The sequence below is a fragment of the Schistocerca piceifrons genome, chromosome 8 (genome assembly GCF_021461385.2).
Source record: "Schistocerca piceifrons isolate TAMUIC-IGC-003096 chromosome 8, iqSchPice1.1, whole genome shotgun sequence".
In the NCBI taxonomy this organism is placed as follows: domain Eukaryota; kingdom Metazoa; phylum Arthropoda; class Insecta; order Orthoptera; family Acrididae; genus Schistocerca; species Schistocerca piceifrons.
Window position 1 is genome coordinate 377,432,549 of NC_060145.1, and position 13,220 is coordinate 377,445,768.

The following is a 13,220-nucleotide window of genomic DNA, read 5'->3' on the forward strand; positions in this document are numbered from 1 at the left end:
TGGCCTTGTAACAATAACCGAAACGGCCTTGCCGTGCCGGTACTGCGAACGGCTGAAAGCAAGGGGAAACTACAGCCGTAATTTTTCCCGAGGGCATGCAGCTTTACTGTATGATTACATGATGATGGCGTCCTCTTGGGTAAAATATTCCGGAGGTAAAATAGTCCCCCATTCGGATCTCCGGGCGGGGATTACTCAAGAGGATGTCGTTATCAGGAGAAAGAAAACTGGCGTTCTACGGATCGGAGCGTGGAATGTCAGATCCCTTAATCGGGCAGGTAGGTTAGAAAATTTAAAAAGGGAAATGGATAGGTTGAAGTTAGATATTGTGGGAATTAGTGAAGTTCGGTGGCAGGAGGAACAAGACTTCTGGTCAGGTGACTACAGGGTTATAAACACAAAATCAAATAGGGGTAATGCAGGAGTAGGTTTAATAATGAATAGGAAAATAGGAATGCGGGTAAGCTACTACAAACAGCATAGTGAACGCATTATTGTGGCCAAGATAGATACGAAGCCCACACCTACTACAGTAGTACAAGTTTATATGCAAACTAGCTCTGCAGATGACGAAGAAATTGAAGAAATGTATGATGAAATAAAAGAAATTATTCAGATTGTGAAGGGAGACGAAAATTTAATAGTCATGGGTGACTGGAATTCGAGTGTATGAAAAGGGAGAGAAGGAAACATAGTAGGTGAATATGGATTGGGGGATAGAAATGAAAGAGGAAGCCGCCTGGTAGAATTTTGCACAGAGCACAACATAATCATAACTAACACTTGGTTTAAGAATCATGAAAGAAGGTTGTATACATGGAAGAACCCTGGAGATACTAAAAGGTATCAGATAGATTATATAATGGTAAGACAGAGATTTAGGAACCAGGTTTTAAATTGTAAGACATTTCCAGGGGCAGATGTGGACTCTGACCACAATCTATTGGCTATGACCTGTAGATTAAAACTGAAGAAACTGCAAAAAGGTGGGAATTTAAGGAGATGGGACCTGGATAAACTAAAAGAACCAGAGGTTGTACAGAGATTCAGGGAGAGCATAAGTGAGCAATTGACAGGAATGGGGGAAATAAATACAGTAGAAGAAGAATGGGTAGCTTTGAGGGATGAAGTAGTGAAGGCAGCAGAGGATCAAGTAGGTAAAAAGACGAGGGCTAGTAGAAATCCTTGGGTAACAGAAGAAATATTGAATTTAATTGATGAAAGGAGAAAATATAAAAATGCAGTAAGTGAAACAGGCAAAAAGGAATACAAACGTCTCAAAAATGAGATCGACAGGAAGTGCAAAATGGCTAAGCAGGGATGGCTAGAGGACAAATGTAAGGATGTAGAGGCCTATCTCACTAGGGGTAAGATAGATACCGCCTACAGGAAAATAAAAGAGACTTTTGGAGATAAGAGAACGACTTGTATGAATATTAAGAGCTCAGATGGAAACCCAGTTCTAAGCAAAGAAGGGAAAGCAGAAAGGTGGAAGGAGTATATAGAGGGTCTATACAAGGGCGATGTATTTGAGGACAATATTATGGAAATGGAAGAGGATGTAGATGAAGATGAAATGGGAGATATGATACTGCGTGAAGAGTTTGACAGAGCACTGAAAGACCTGAGTCGAAACAAAGCCCCCGGAGTAGACAATATTCCATTGGAACTACTGACGGCCGTGGGAGAGCCAGTCCTGACAAAACTCTACCATCTGGTGAGGAAGATGTATGAGACAGGCGAAATACCCTCAGACTTCAAGAAGAATATAATAATTCCAATCCCAAAGAAAGCAGGTGTTGACAGATGTGAAAATTACCGAACTATCAGCTTAATAAGTCACAGCTGCAAAATACTAACACGAATTCTTTACAGACGAATGGAAAAACTAGTAGAAGCCAACCTCGGGGAAGATCAGTTTGGATTCCGCAGAAACACTGGAACACGTGAGGCAATACTGACCTTACGACTTATCTTAGAAGAAAGATTAAGGAAAGGCAAACCTACGTTTCTAGCATTTGTAGACTTAGAGAAAGCTTTGACAATGTTGACTGGAATACTCTCTTTCAAATTCTAAAGGTGGCAGGGGTAAAATACAGGGAGCGAAAGGCTATTTACAATTTGTACAGAAACCAGATGGCAGTTATAAGAGTCGAGGGACATGAAAGGGAAGCAGTGGTTGGGAAGGGAGTAAGACAGGGGTGTAGCCTCTCCCCGATGTTGTTCAATCTGTATATTGAGCAAGCAGTAAAGGAAACAAAAGAAAAATTCGGAGTAGGTATTAAAATTCATGGAGAAGAAATAAAAACTTTGAGGTTCGCCGATGACATTGTAATTCTGTCAGAGACAGCAAAGGACTTGGAAGAGCAGTTGAATGGAATGGACAGTGTCTTGAAAGGAGGATATAAGATGAACATCAACAAAAGCAAAACAAGGATAATGGAATGTAGTCTAATTAAGTCGGGTGATGCTGAGGGAATTAGATTAGGAAATGAGGCACTTAAAGTAGTAAAGGAGTTTTGCTATTTGGGGAGCAAAATAACTGATGATGGTCGAAGTAGAGAGGATATAAAATGTAGGCTGGCAATGGCAAGGAAAGCGTTTCTGAAGAAGAGAAATTTGTTAACATCCAGTATTGATTTAAGTGTCAGGAAGTCATTTCTGAAAGTATTCGTATGGAGTGTAGCCATGTATGGAAGTGAAACATGGACGATAAATAGTTTGGACAAGAAGAGAATAGAAGCTTTCGAAATGTGGTGCTACAGAAGAATGCTGAAGATTAGATGGGTAGATCACATAACTAATGAGGAAGTGTTGAATAGGATTGGGGAGAAGAGAAGTTTGTGGCACAACTTGACCAGAAGAAGGGATCGGTTGGTAGGACATGTTCTGAGGCATCAAGGGATCACCAATTTAGTATTGGAGGGCAGCGTGGAGGGTAAAAATCGTAGAGGGAGACCAAGAGATGAATACACTAAGCAGATTCAGAAGGATGTAGGTTGCAGTAGGTACTGGGAGATGAAAAAGCTTGCACAGGATAGAGTAGCATGGAGAGCTGCATCAAACCAGTCTCAGGACTGAAGACCACAACAACAACAACATTAGTCTGAGAGCGAAGTTGCAGTAAAATACCCTCCAGACATTTATAATGCTACCTTTGCAATTGTTATTTCGTTTTTACAGCTAAAGTACAGCTCTATCTCTGAATTTTATGAGCTTAATGCAACATCTGAAGCCTTTTTCATACTATCCTTTTTAATACTATACTATTCAATACTATATAATAGTAGAAATTTTCATACTTAATGAGAAAGAGTAGACTGGAAAAAAAGAGATTATTAACCGAGGGTTGGTAATATTGCATCTGATTTCAGTTGGTAAGAGCTGATGGTGGTGTTCTAGTGTAGCGCAGGTTCCGCAGGGTCGCAGGAGAGGCGCTGCAGGTGATGTGCTGTTAGCGAGGGCACTCGCGTCGGTCGTCTGCTGCCCATTACTGCCTGATTTCGCCGTACTGTTCTAACGGTTACATTCGTAGTGTGTCCCACTGATCTCTGCGGTTATTTCACGCAATGTTGCTTGTCTGTCAGCAGTGACAACTCTACGCGAACACCATTGCTCTTGGTTATTAAGCGAAGGCCATCGGCCACCGCGTTGTCCAGCTGGTGCGAGGTAATACCTGAAATTTGGTATTCTCGACACACTCTTGACGCTGTGGATCTGGGAATATGGAACTCCCGATTTCAGAAATGGAATGTCCCATGCGTCTAGCTCCAACTACAATTCCGCGTTTAAAAACTAATTATTCCCGTCGCGAGTCCGTAATCTAGTCGGAAACCTTTTCGCATGAATCGCCTGAGTACAAATGACAGCTCTGCCAGTGCTCTGGCTTATTATACCTTGTGAATACAAGGCTACAGCTATCTGTATACACTACGTGATCAAAAGCATCCGGACACCCCCAAAAACATACAGTTTTCATATTATGTGTATTGTGCTGCCACCTACTGCCAGGTACTCCATATCAGCGACCTCAGAAGTCATAGGACTTCGTGAGAGAGTAGAATGGAGCGCTCAGCGGAACTCACGGACTTCGTACGTGGTCAGGTGACTGGGTGTCTCTTGTGTCACACGTCTGTACGCGAGATTTCCACATCCCTAAACATCCCTAGTTCCACAGTTTCCGATGTGATAGTGAAGTGGAAATCTGAAGGCACACGTACAGCACAAAAGCGTACAGGCCGACCTCGTGTGTTTGGTGACAGAGACCGCCGATAGTTGAAGAGGGTCGTAATGTGTAATAGGCACACATCTATCCAGACCATCACACAGGAATTCCAAACTGCATCAGGATCCACTGCAAGTACTATGAGAGTTAGGGAGAAAACTTGGATTTCACGGTGGAGCGGCTGCTCATAAGCAACACATCACGCTGGTAACCGCCCCCGAATTTTACTGTTGCCACTACACACGCTGGCAGATGACGTTCACCGGGCATTCGCGATACCCACACCCTGCCATCGCATCGCCACGTTGTGTACCGTCCATTCATCACGTCACACAACGTTTTTCCACTGTTAAATCGTCCAATGTTTACACTCTTTAGACCAACTGAGGCGTTGCTTGGCATTTACCAGCGTGACGTGTGGCTTATGAGCAACTGCTCGACCATGAAATCCACGTTTTCTCTCCTCCCGCCTAACACACACTGTATGAAAATCACTGACTGTGCTGTGTGCAGTCTGTCGCTGGTTGGCATTGTTGGAATATTCACTATTGTAGTGTTGGGCAGTTGGATGTGAACAGCGCGTAGCGTTGCGCAGTTGGAGGTGAGCCGCCAGCAGTGGTGGATGTGGGGAGAGAGATGGCGGAATTTTGAGAGCGGACGATCTGGACGTGTGTCCATCAGAAAGAGTAAATTTGTAATATTGGATATCATGGACTGAGATATATATATATATATATATATATATATATATATATATATATATATATATAATGACTTTTGAACACTATTAAGGTAAATACATTACTTGTTCTCTATCAAAATCTTTCATTTGCTAACTATGCCTATCAGTAGTTAGTGCCTTCAGTAGTTAGAATCTCTTATTTAGCTAGCGGTATTGGCGCTCGCTGTATTGCGGTAGTTCGAGTAACGAAGCTTTTTGTGAAGTAAGTGATTCGTGAAACGTATAGGTTAATGTTAGTCAGGGCCATTCTTTTGTAGGGGTTTCTGAAAGTCAGATTGCGTTGCGCCAAAAATATTGTGTGTCACTTTAGTGTTGATCAGAATAAGTAAAGAGAGAAATGTCTGAGTACGTTCAGTTCTGCTCAGCTGTTTGAAAATCAAATAATGTAAGAGGTTTATCTGCATAGTAATTCATTAAGTTTTCTAAGGGGACGTTTCACCTTGGGGCAAGAGGAGGTCCGAGACGGTATTAGGAGGTATCCCATGATTTTTCTCACGTCAGTGTATATTTACTGTCTATCGGTGTTTTTTACTACAAGGATAGATATTTAGCTTGTGTGTGCAGAGAAAATGTAGCCACCTGCTGCGCCTCGTATATGATAGATAAATGCTGAGGCTACCAATTGGACCAAAATTCAGTCAAAAGAAAAGAATTGACACCTTTATTGAGTCACTATGAGGAAATTAACAACAGATGAATCAAATTTAACAACAAATTAAACTCATCAGGCAAGAAAATTAATCACCTAATCACGCGGTGGTGATAGCTAATACTAGCTTCAAGTGCCTGTATGCAGTGTGGAATGAGCTGGATCAAGGTGTCATCAGGACATAAAATAAATCCTTCACGACCATCATTGTTACAACTTAAAATTTCCCCTTCTATTATAGCATAACTGAATGAATTTCTCAACGTTTCGTCCTCGTCTGTGTAGGACATCTTCAAGTGGGACACTAGGAGAGTGGAGTTCCTGGTTCGCACTACACACAAGTACTTGCTGCTTACTCATGCAGCCGGATGACATACACTGGTGAGCGAAAACATAATATCCACTACTCATTGTGAGACTGAATGCCACCTGGTAGAGCTATGGTCAAGAGAAAGTACAAAGTTACTATAAATGGTTGAAGCAATTTTACAGAATTGCTGTAGCTGTATTACTTGAGTTATCACCATAGTGCTTTGCAAACACACACACACACACACACACACACACACACACACACACAGAAAAAATAAACAAAAGTCATGTACTACAAATGCTCCATGTGTACCGTCTTAGTGGCTCTGTAACTATGAATAATAAGTTCTTCCCAGTTTCGATCCAGCGTGCACTGATCAGTCTGTTCAAGACCACTGTTGATGTGAACTCGCAGATCTGGTAGGTTTGTTGGTAGAGGAGGCGAAAAACTGAATCTTCCACATAGCCCCAAAGAAAATATTCGCCTAGGATTACGTCGGGAGAGTGTGGGGACCATGACATGAATTTCTGATCACCAACTGTACCGAAAATTCAAAGCGTCTGACTTTGTCATCGGGAGTCTGGGGTAGAATTAAAGCTTAAGCTTCACTCGTTCCTTAAGATCTCCAAACGATCTGTTGCGCTATTTTCAACTCCGTGCTTGCTTTTTTCGTTGTCCTCTGTGGGCTACGTGTGAAACTCGCCCGTACAAGGTCAACCGTTTCTTCACTCACACTTTTGCAGAGACGTCCTAAAGCTTCAAACTGGTATTCCATCGCCACATGCAGTTGGCAGCTGGTGGATCTTTGTTGAATTTCGTTCTGATGTGACGTTGCACTGTTACGGCTGACTGATGTTAATGCATTTCAATCACAACATACTCTTTCTCAGGGCCTGTTGCCATCTTGCCTAAACCGAACGAGGTGGCGCAGTGGTAGCACACTGGACTCGCATTCGGGAGGACGACGGTTCAATCCCGTCTCCAGCCATCCTGATTTAGGTTTTCTGTGATTTCCCTAAATCGTTTCATGCAAATGCCGGGATGGTTCCTTTGAAAGGGCACGGCCGATTTCCTTCCCTAACCCGAGCTTGCGCTCCGTCTCTAATGACCTCGTTGTCGACGGGACGTTAAACACTAACCTAACCTAACCATCTTGCCTAATTTTGCACTGCTGTGCTCTCGTGGCAGAAATCTGAAGTGTGGCTGTATCAACACAAAAGTTTTTAGTTTTGCTATATGAGTGTTCTGTTTGTGACAACATCTTAATTAATGTAGCTACAGTGAATTTATGAAATCGCTTCAGTCAGTTATTACAACTTTGTATATAAGCCGCAAATGGGGAAATCCTCTGACCTGGACTTTTCTCTCGTATTCTCATTTGCATATGACACGAACTGCTTTTTGAAAATTGATTCTATTACTGTAGCCAAAGCTGCAAAGTGGGTCTTTGAGGCAGTTAAACAGGCAACAATAAGAATGCAGTGAGAATGTATTTACATCTATTGGATGAATGTTACGAAAACAAACACTCCAAACCGACGTTTCACGTAAGTCACATGCAACGAAAATCTGTAATGCAACCATCTGTCCGTGGCGTGTTTATAATTATGTATTATTTATATTTTGGGACAATTAATCTGTAAAAAACACACCGCATGTCATAAAGAAAGCGTGTAAACCGCCAGAGGATGAATCACAACGATTCGAAACCGGTAACGGTACCCTTTGAATAAAGGAACTGAAAGTAAATTTGTGGGTGGTTGCTGTCCTAACACCATCATCATTTGTCTTCAAACAACAGCCACGGTCTCCATAATGTCACCGTATGACAAAATTGCAAACCAATTGAAATTTATCGCGACCTTTGCGATGTGTACGGAGAAGGAATAATGAGTTAAAGCCGAATGAGACAATGGTGGACTGATGTTAATAATAGTGCACCGGTGTTCACGATGAGGACTGCAGTGGTACGCCTAGTTTTGTGACTGACGAACTGGTGATGAAAACTAACGATAAAATTCGTAAAAATCGTCGTTTCACGATTACGGAACTTTCACATTTTCCCCAAAATTTCAGTTTCGTGCATAAAACTGTGGCGGAGAAGCTTTGTTACCACAAATTTTGTACTAGGCGGATTCCTAAACTCCAATCGCAGGCCCCATATTTCTACAGAGACGGTGTTGAAAAACTTGTGCCACGATATTATTAGTGCCTGACTCCGAATGTCGATTATGTAGAAAAATGGCTTAAGAGTGTACCTTTAAAATGTACATAATAAAATTTGTTTATTCCATATTGTTAATTTTTTATTTCAGAACGTCTGTTATTTTCTGGATAGCCCTCGCATATCAAAATGTTCTGCAAGAAGGCCTCCTTTGTCCTACAGTTTCATCCCAATAAGAGTTAACGTTTTTTTAGATATGAAAAATGTTAGTATTTTTCGAGGTGTTCACAGGCAATATAACTTAAGGCAAATGACAAGATGGCTCCTTTCAAAACGGCGCGGTCGATATCCTACCCATTCTTCCCTTCATCCAAGCTTCAGCTCCGTCTCTAATGACATAGTTGTCCATCGGACTAACGTTCCTTGCTTCAGTGAACGTATAAATCGGTGTTAGCAGTAAAGCGACTAATTTGCTGTGACCAGAGTGAGTCTAGGCTTAGAACGACGCACCTGCTGTCGTAGACGATATCTGGATGTAGAGTTTCTGCGATGATCCAGCAGCGGCCCAGAAGCAGCGCCGTGTATATCTGCAGCGTAAACACCAGCAGCGTCAGAGGGATACCCAGCCACCCTGTGGGCATGCGCACAAACTGGTGGTGAGTATCAGTTCTACACAAGGGGCATTCTGGCAGTGGAGCAAAATGCCGCTCTTCATCCACGGTGTACATAGTTTTATTCTGAAAATATAGTCGTCATTTACACAATCAGAAAATTTATTTCGCTTTACCGGTATCAACCGATTTACCTGTCGTCTTCAGAAGATTAATATTGGTTGAGTAGATGACAATATCTTCATCACAAAAGCATAATGACACGACGTGTCGAAACATTTACATATTCTGTGTGATAATTGTAAACATGGACTGGTAATTTACAGTTTATTAATCACATTTGTTTACATAGTCAAGTTGTTGTACATAAATGTGATTCTTTCGATGTAAATTGATTGTGTTGGTCACAAAATATTGCTCCAGAAGTTAGACCATTAAGGAATACGCGGAGTAGCTCACAATTGGTTCACCTCTTACTTTAGCAACAGACAGCATAAGGTCATTATTCACAATGTTGAGAATGGCTGTGATGTGGGGTCTGAGTGGGGTGCCATCAAATTGGAGGTGCCCCAGGGATCAGTATTGGGGCCACTCTTGTTTCTTATTTATATAAATGATATGTCCTCCAGTATTACGGGTAACTCTAAAATATTTCTGTTTGCTGATGACACTAGCCTGGTAGTAAAGGATGTTGAGTGCAACATTAGCCCAGTTTCAAATAGTGCTGTCCATAACCTAAGCTCATGGCTTGTAGAAAATAAACTAACGCTAAATCACACTAAGACTCAGTTTTTACAGTTTCTAACACACAATTTAACAAAACCTGACGTTTTAATTTCGCAGAATGGGCATATGATTAGTGAAACTGAACAGTTCAAATTTTCAGTTGTTCAGATAGTAATCTGTCGTGGGAAGCCCACGTTCAGGATCTTGTGCAAAGACTTAGTACTGCCATTTTCGCAATTCGAACGGCATGTGAAGTGAGTGATCGTTCGACACGAAAATTAGTCTACTTCGCTTATTTTCATTCGTTTATGTCGTATGGTATTACATTTTGGGGTAACTCTTCCCATTCTAAATGAATATTTTTGGCTCAGAAGCGGGTGGTTCGGGCAATAAGTGGTGTGGGTTCGCGAAACTCCTGTCGAACTATGTTCGCTAGTCTGGGTTTTTTGACATTCGCCTCTCAATATATATATTCCTTACTTACATTTCTTGTTAACAATAGCCGGCCGCTGTGGCCGAGCGGTTCTCGGCGCTTCAGTCTGGAACCGCGCTGCTGCTACCGTCGCAGGTTCGAAACCTGCCTCTGGTATGGATGTGTGTGACGTCCTTAGGTTAGTTAGGTTTAAGTAGTCCTAAGTGTAGGGGACTGATGACATCAGATGTAGGTTTAAGTAGTTCTAAGTCTAGGGGACTGATGACCTCAGATGTTGAGTCCCATAGTTCTTAGAGCCATTTGAACCATTTTTGTTAACAATATTAACTTATTCGGAACAATAAGCAGCTTCGACTCAGCTAATACTCGGCAGAAATCAAACATGCATTTGGATCGGACTTCCTCAACTTTTATGCAGAAAGGTGTGCAGTATACTGCTGCATCCATTATCAATTAGCTACCGTTCGAATTCAAAAATCTTAGCAGTAATCCGCGCGCTTTCAAATCGAAACTGAAGAGTTTCCTCATGCGTCACTCCTTCTATTCTGTCGAGGAGTTCCTTGAAAAATTAAGCTGATTCTTGTTGTATTGTTGACTGCGTTTACTTAAACTTGCGGATTGACTTTTTTCGGGTTCATAAACATTTAAATTTTATCGGTTACTACTTTTATGTTGTAATTTCATGCACTGGCAAGTTCCATGACCTTGAAGATTTTCTCCTCAATTTGGTCCTACGGAACTTGACGTATAAATAAATAAATAAAAATACATTATCTGCGCTTACAATTATTACATGCAATATACACTGAGGTGATCCATAACGATATGCACGTATACAGATGGCGGTAGTATCACGTATACAAGATATGAAAGGGCAGTGCACTGGCGGAGCTGTCATTTGTGCTCTCAGCTGATACATGCGAAAAGCTTTCGTGAACACGGCAGCGCCACGGAAATTAACAGGCACTGAACGAGGAATGGTAGGTGGAACTAGACGTATGAGACATTTCATTTCGGAAATCGTTAGGGAATTCTAAGACAGAGAGTGTGCCGAGAATACCAAATTTCAGGCATTACCTCTCACCACGGACAAGGCACTGACCGACTTACTTCGCTAAACGACCGAGAGCAGAGGTTGCTTGAAATAACCGCAGAAATTAATTTGGGACGTACGACGAGCGTATCCCTTAGGACAGTGAGGCGAAATCTGGCGTTAATGGTGTATGGCAGCAGACGACCGACGCGAGTGCCTTTGCTAACAGCACGGCATTGCCTGCAGCGCCTCTCCTGGACCATATCAGTTGGATTGTTGACGACAAGAAAACCGAGGGCTGGTCAGATGAGTCCCGGGGTCAATTGGTAAGAGCTTACGGTGGGAGCTCGAGTGTCGCACAGATACCCGAAGCTTTGGACTCAAGTTGACGACAAGGCACTGTGCCAGCTCTGTGGGGCTGTGTTTACATGGAATAGGCTGGGTCGTCTGGTCCAGTTGGACCGATCATCAACTGGTAATAGTTATATTCAACTTCTTGAAGACCATTTGCAGCCACTGATGGACGGAATTTTTATGGATGACAATGCGCCATGTCACTGAGTCACATTTGTTCGCAATTGGTTTGAATAACATTCTGGACAATTCGAGCGAATGATCTGGTTACCCATCGAACATTTATGGGACATAATCGAGAGTTCACTTCCTGCACAAAATGCTGCACTGGCAACTCTTTCGCAGTTATGGACGGCTATAGAGGCAGCAGGGCTCAATATTACCGCAGAGGACTTCCAGTTGACCTGTTGACCTGTTGAGTCCATTCCCATGTCAAGTTGCTGCTCTATGCCGGTCAAAAGGAGATCCGACACGATATTAGGTGGTGTCCCATAACTTTTGCGACCTCAGTGTGTGTCCTTTCTTATAAGTTCTGCATTATGCTTCTGTGATGAAGATACTGTCATCTACTAAACCAATATTAAGCTTCTGAAGACGACAGATGAATCAGAAGTGGAAAAGAAAAATATATTTTCTAATTGTACAACTGACGACTGAATTTTATTCTGAATATACACCACAGTTGCTAAGAAAATAACAGCTGTGAATAAAGTTAGGTGTACATAGTTTTACAACGAAAGAATTAAGCATACGAGGTTATACAGGAGTTAGTCATGAAGTTTTAATTTATCATCTGTAAGAAACAAAATTATGTAATTATTTTTTTGTTAACAGCTACATAATTACAACCCTTATACACAATGAAATCCCTGTGGCACAGGACCGCAGCACACCGAAAGAGGAACCGAAACACAATCGTCAAACCTGTCCATAAAATAAAGTACTGAGGAGTAGTTCGTTTTCGAGAGATTTGGAAATATTGTACCTTTATTAGGATAACCTAGATGGCTCAAAAAGTCATCTGAATTGACCTGACGCATTTGCGACGTTTTCGCTGCTCTCAAAAACGAACTACCGATCGACAAGTCAGGGGTGCACTACACAAAGGAAGCATCTACTCAGATAACAGAGTATTTGTGGAGTGTACTTGGAGGTTTCTTAAGCTAGACTGTAGTTTGAGGTACTCTGATGAAGACTCGCCAGTCGATACGCGGGAAAGGAAGTCGGATGGCGTTTAGAGTAAAGGTACTTCGAGTGTCAAAATTTTATCAGTAAATTGTCTAAGTATTCATAACAAAGTTTCCGAATTTACTGCACTCCAGGAATGTACCTGTACTCAAATTATTCATGGGAGCGAGAGCTGGCTTAGATATAAAGTAGAAAGCTCTGAGATATTTATCGAGTAGTAGAAGAAATATCGGAAAAATGCCGTAGGAGTGGGAGTGTTCATTGCAGTTGACAAAAATACACTCCTGGAAATTGAAATAAGAACACCGTGAATTCATTGTCCCAGGAAGGGGAAACTTTATTGACACATTCCTGGGGTCAGATACATCACATGATCACACTGACAGAACCACAGGCACATAGACACAGGCAACAGAGCATGCACAATGTCGGCACTAGTACAGTGTATATCCACCTTTCGCAGCAATGCAGGCTGCTATTCTCCCATGGAGACATCGTAGAGATGCTGGATGTAGTCCTGTGGAACGGCTTGCCATGTCATTTCCACCTGGCGCCTCAGTTGGACCAGCGTTCGTGCTGGACGTGCAGACCGCGTGAGACGACGCTTCATCCAGTCCCAAACATGCTCAATGGGGGACAGATCCGGAGATCTTGCTGGCCAGGGTAGTTGACTTACACCTTCTAGAGCACGTTGGGTGGCATGGGATACATGCGGACGTGCATTGTCCTGTTGGAACAGCAAGTTCCCTTGCCGGTCTAGGAATGGTAGAACGATGGGTTCG

The 13,220-nt window shown here is 42.3% G+C and overlaps 1 protein-coding gene across 1 annotated transcript in view; it reads right to left on the minus strand.

Annotated features, from left to right (window-relative positions):
• The window catches only part of LOC124711817 (amino acid transporter AVT1B), a 217,907-nt gene that overhangs the window by 70,036 nt on the left and 134,651 nt on the right, over positions 1-13,220 (minus strand). The window contains exon 3 of the mRNA XM_047242044.1: positions 8,604-8,724. Coding sequence (XP_047098000.1) covers positions 8,604-8,724 — 121 coding nt within the window. The remainder of the gene's footprint in view (positions 1-8,603; positions 8,725-13,220) is intronic.